We start from the raw sequence: 5,000 nt of genomic DNA, 5'->3' as shown, positions 1-5,000 counted from the left end.
TCGTGACCGGAAGAAGTTTTGAAGCCTATAAAAAGGCAGGATTTGACAGGAAAAGGAAAAAAAAAGGCCGCAAGTTTCTTACAGGTGCAAAGATTCATTTTAGAGAAAAAAATATTTTGGGGTTAGGGGCACTTTAACTCATCACATGGTGTACAAATTGACTGCTACAGGTGGCAAGACCTTAATCTAAAGCAACTAAAACGAGAAATTGTGTTGTTAAATCTTTCACTACTGGGGTAAGAAAGAAACAAGAGCAAGAGCACATTTAGGTTACAACTGGTTCAACTCTTGGAATCAGCCAGCTAGAATTTCTTTGCATAGTGCACTCAGTGTGTTTGAAACTGTAGTCTTCATGAAGACAGCTGTGATTAATCAGGCATTTGAAATAAGTCGTCTTGGATCAAATGAACGAAGGGGTAGTTTCTAAAGAAACTGTGGTGCTGCGTCGGTGGGGAAGTAGTATACAAAAATTTGGTTTATCAACGGAGTTGATAATGTAAATTGACCACCGTACAGAGATTCTAAAAGCTGACGTTTCGAGCGTTAGCCCTTCGTCAGAGCGAATCGAGGGATTATGGGTTACGTGTAGTTTTTATAGTAGAGTAGGAGCTACGCTATTGGTGGTAACATGGCAACGTGAAAAGTAGGAACTACACGTAACCCATAATCCCTCGATTCGCTCTGACGAAGGGCTAACGTTCGAAACGTCAGCTTTTAGAATCTCTGTACGGCCGTCTTGGATCAAGATTGTTTTGACAAATTAGAGCTTTACATTTAAGATCCCCATACAACCAATTCAATGGACAATCCAAAACATAATTGACATTATGAAGACAATAGGTGACCCCATTTTTTGTAATTTAATCATTATCAGTTAAACAAATATCGATTTAATGACAGCCTCGATAATAATCTTAGCTTAACATGGTTATCAATTCATTGAACTGAGAATAAACTTGAATTCCTAGCACAATTTATGTATAAAACGCGAAAAAAGGTCACCATAAATGCAACCCCGCCCGACTGGAAAGCCAACCAGGTATAAGATAAGCACAACAACGTTTCAAAATTAAAGTCTAAGAAAAAACCAGTTGAAGCAACTCTCGCCCACACTTCCTTATATCAAGTACGTGATGAAATGATGGTGTGCCCACAATCTTAAATTTCGAGGAAAATTCTTGAGTATATCTTTTTCCCAACACAGCAAAAAGAACCAAAACACAATTGTTTAAACACTCGTCTTGAAGATGCAATAATATGTTTAGAACGAATAAATGTCTTTGATATATTTCACTATCAGAACAAACTCAGGCGATTACCTTGAATAACGACATCCCACGCAATCGATTATTTGTTAGAGGTAACGTACTGCATGGGGAACCGTTGTCGAGGGACAGAGAAAAAGCGTTGTAAGTCTTGACTGTCAAAGCAGCATTTTTTAATTCAATTTCCAAATAGGCTTATCCTTAGAACTGATTTAATAGGATTCGAAATAAGCTTACTTCAGAATAAAGTAATTTCGCAAAGGTAAACCAATAGAGTTTACTTAGTAAACATACATGTACATGTACTATATACCAATGCAACAGAAGGCCCAGTTGCAATTGGTCTCCTTACCTTGTGCAGGCACTCTACCACTCGAACAATGTCGTGAAATATTATAATTGTCTCCCTTTCGGACAGTCGTTTCTCTCGAATCACGTAATGCTGTAAGTTAATCAAATCAGCCGTATCCGAACTGAAGTCGTGAGCGCACAAGCAGTCAAGAACTAAACAAAGGCGATGTCGAATGCGATACTGTCTTGCCACACTCGCGCTTTGCTGTGGGCGGTGAACGTTTGTTGCGCCACTCGAGTCTTTATCAGGGGGAATTTCCTCATAGTATTCGTCCTTGAAAAGTCCGTGATGGTGTACAACGCCATCTTGGTCGTGAAGAAGAGATAGCAAAGAATACTCAGTGTGTAATAACATCTTTCCTTGTTTATCGTCCTGAGTCTCGCGTCCCGGGTCGGCCAACGTGAGGATTTTAATGGAATAAAAGTCATCTGTACCATCCTTTTTCGCTAAACACTGAACGATGCTTCGTACAGGTGAATTACCCAATCTAGGTCCAAGTAAGTACGGACCAGCGCGTTTCAGCGTTCCACGATTCGAAGCTCTGATCAAAGCCCTTCGCGAACTCAGAGACGAACTGGAAGGAGTAGAATTCGACGACGATTCGCCTGATTCAAGGCAAGACGCCTTTCGCTTTACTCCAGTTGTTCCACTGCTGCTAGAGCGCATTCTTGATGAGCACACTCTGGAAACAAAGAGACCTTTCGTTTGAATTGTGTCACATCGGAAGTGATTCCATTCAAAAAATGTTTGTTTGAAGTTCAGGTTCTCTCGGCCAAGGGCACACCGCTCAAGCCCAGGCCGAGGATTCAAAAAGTTTCAGACTTGATATCTTATTCAGCGACATGGATGACAGACATTTTATGTAAAAAAAATCTCCGTTTGTGGCAAAAAAATCTCCGTTTCATTGAACGTAATATTGAAAAATCGGAACTTGGAACTTGTTTCACACACTTTTGTTGCCATGGTGAAAGGACGCCCAACACGTGCGTTACCAAAACACAGACAACATCAAAATGGCAGAGCTCTTATCAAAAGCTACGGATTCTAGAGGTAGGATCTCTCTCGTCTTGAATCAATAAGGGGCATTATAACTACTTTAAGAGTCTCAATTTCATGCCAACAGAATATTCTTACAATCAATGTAATGGCAAGGAGGAACGGACTATTCTAGTTTCTTTCTGGATGGTAGCCTATATCGTGGATGCTCGTCAAGAATGTTAAATACTCTAATAAAAGTAACAATCTCGGCGTTCTCATCGAAAAGTTATCATTTTCATTAAGAATTTAGAGCTCCATGATTCTGATTATTGTAAAGACATCCTCCTTCTTTGAACAACTTGCAATATATTTGTTGGGACAATAACTCAGTCGTTAGTTTATCACACCATGATCGACCATATATATATATATACTGAAAATACAGCTAAAAGCCCAAATATCCTAAGAGACTCTAGAGAGATCTTCATTCTAATCCTAAATCTACCTTCAGATATGTTCAATAACAATAACAAAAGCTCTCACTTGTGTAAACTTTATTTGATTTATCAGGGAATGATTATCTTCATTCCTTGAGGCCAACTGTTAAGCCCTACTTCAAGGATGGCCTTGGAAGCAAATCAATTGGGGAACCTGAATGGAGACCTCACCCAAGAAATGCTCTTTCCGTGCCCAATAGACTCGACAACTCAGTTAGGTTAGTACCAGTGCGAAAAAAATTAATGTTTTTTTGGTAGGATTTTGTGTCTTATGGGTAGAAAGAAAGTACTGTTTTGTCTTGCTGAAAATTTTCAGGGGTGGTAATGGTCTAGACTGGTTTTCAAGTATTCGCTGTGCTTCACACGAAGAGAATACGCACATACCCTCTCAAGAAAGACAAAAAGAAGCAGTGTGTCATCTTGACACCACCTGTGACAGAGGTAGGGCAACATAAGAATATTTTTTGCCATGCCCTAATTTTAGCTTGTTCCTTTTCTCACTGAGTCAAGGAGGAGAAAGGAGGGAGATACAATTCAGGCATAGCAGGCACTCAGGAGCATGTGCAACAAGTCTACCTCTGCGACTTGGGTTTAACTCTCAGCCCCAAGGCTGTATGTGGGTTGAGTTTCAGTCAATTTCAATCTGACTCGGAAGGTTTTTCTCTGGATACTCTGGTTTTCCTCCCTCAGAAAAATCGACTCTCAGTCAATTACATGTACAGTACATCCTGGCTGCGGGTGGATGCCATTGATAGGGATAACCACTGGTATTGTTCCCTTTCATAGTCATAAATGAATAAAGTTGGTAGTGTAAGGTCTAAAAACTGGCAGAAGAAAATTAATCCTAGCGGGTGAAGAAATAGATCTTTAAGCACTAACTCAAGAAAAGTTTCAATTTAGGAAGAGACAATTAGGACTTCCCCCTCTCCTTCCCAACAGGGTCTCTAAGGAAGAGTGCATGTATAACCAAATGATAGTGTATTAAACTAAACAAGATTGCAGGCTGCTGGAAAAGGAAAGGAAAGGAAAGGAACTTTATTTAAGTGTCTAGTCGTTCTAGCGCTGGAGCGCTAATTGGGGACACTGTAAACTGAAATGAACAATGAAAGTAAATCAAATCAAATGTTGGTTTTTAAGGAGAGGGGAAAACCGGAGTGCCCGGAGAAAACCTCTCGGTGCAAAGTAGAGAAGCAACAAACTCAACCCACATATGACGCCGAGTGTGGGAATCGAACCCGGGCCACATTGGTGGGAGGCGAGTTCTCTCACCACTGCGCCATCCCTGTACCCCAATGGATAAACAGCTACCACTAGACACTACAATCCAGCCTTCATTTGAACCAATTTCTTGTTCAAAGATCTCCAAATGATGACATTTCCTCATTGCATTTGAGTTTTGAAGCATGGATTCCATTTTTTCTCTCCTATAATAGACTACTTCTTTGTTTTGCTTTACAGCACCACAATCACTTTTTAATGAAACAGAGCAAAAATCAACAAGACACTTACAGCCGCCAATTGAATATGATACTTAAGATGACTTTCAAAAAAATTACATGAAGAGACCACTAGAAATGTCCTTAAGGATGTCCGTAGGAGCTAAGAAGAAAGGTATATTAGAGTTTTATAATAAATTAATCTGGACCTGAAAAGATGATGTAAGGTTTGCTTCAAGCAGTGCAAAAGAACCATTTCTTGCCATAAGTTGGCAAAATTTACGGCCGTTCATAGAGGCAGAGATTCCAGTAAGATACCAATACAGCTGTACCTCAATTCTTTGAAATCATCACAGTTTTTTTTGTGATTTTTGGTCACCTGTTGTCAGATTGTCTTTTCATATGTTTTTAGCCCCTTACAAGGTGCATTGGCATATTGGTTTAATTTATTGATCTAATGAATCGGGTAATT

At 39.7% G+C, this 5,000-nt stretch overlaps 2 protein-coding genes across 5 annotated transcripts in view; one reads left to right on the top strand and one right to left on the bottom strand.

The window, feature by feature from the left end:
• The window catches only part of LOC138043333 (serine/threonine-protein kinase 40-like), a 14,965-nt gene extending 12,561 nt beyond the window's left edge, over positions 1 to 2,404 (bottom strand). Inside the window, exon 1 of the mRNA XM_068889567.1 lies at positions 1,618 to 2,404. Coding sequence (XP_068745668.1) covers positions 1,618 to 2,283 — 666 coding nt within the window. The 5' untranslated portion in view covers positions 2,284 to 2,404. The remainder of the gene's footprint in view (positions 1 to 1,617) is intronic.
• Positions 2,405 to 2,527: 123 nt separating this feature from the next.
• LOC138043335 (spermatogenesis-associated serine-rich protein 1-like) overlaps positions 2,528 to 5,000 on the top strand; it is a 9,411-nt gene continuing 6,938 nt past the window's right edge. For all 4 annotated transcript variants that reach the window (XR_011131232.1, XR_011131231.1, XM_068889570.1 and 1 more), the window contains exons 1-4: positions 2,528 to 2,667; positions 3,166 to 3,310; positions 3,409 to 3,533; positions 4,551 to 4,703. Coding sequence is in view for 2 of the 4 variants with exons in the window: in XM_068889570.1 (XP_068745671.1) it covers positions 4,649 to 4,703 (55 nt within the window). In the remaining 2 variants the exon portion in view is untranslated. The remainder of the gene's footprint in view (positions 2,668 to 3,165; positions 3,311 to 3,408; positions 3,534 to 4,550; positions 4,704 to 5,000) is intronic.

This window comes from Montipora capricornis, chromosome 3, assembly GCF_036669925.1.
Source record: "Montipora capricornis isolate CH-2021 chromosome 3, ASM3666992v2, whole genome shotgun sequence".
Taxonomy (NCBI): Eukaryota; Metazoa; Cnidaria; class Anthozoa; order Scleractinia; family Acroporidae; genus Montipora; species Montipora capricornis.
Note: the sequence above shows the minus strand (reverse complement) of the source record. Positions and strands in the feature narration are given on the sequence as shown.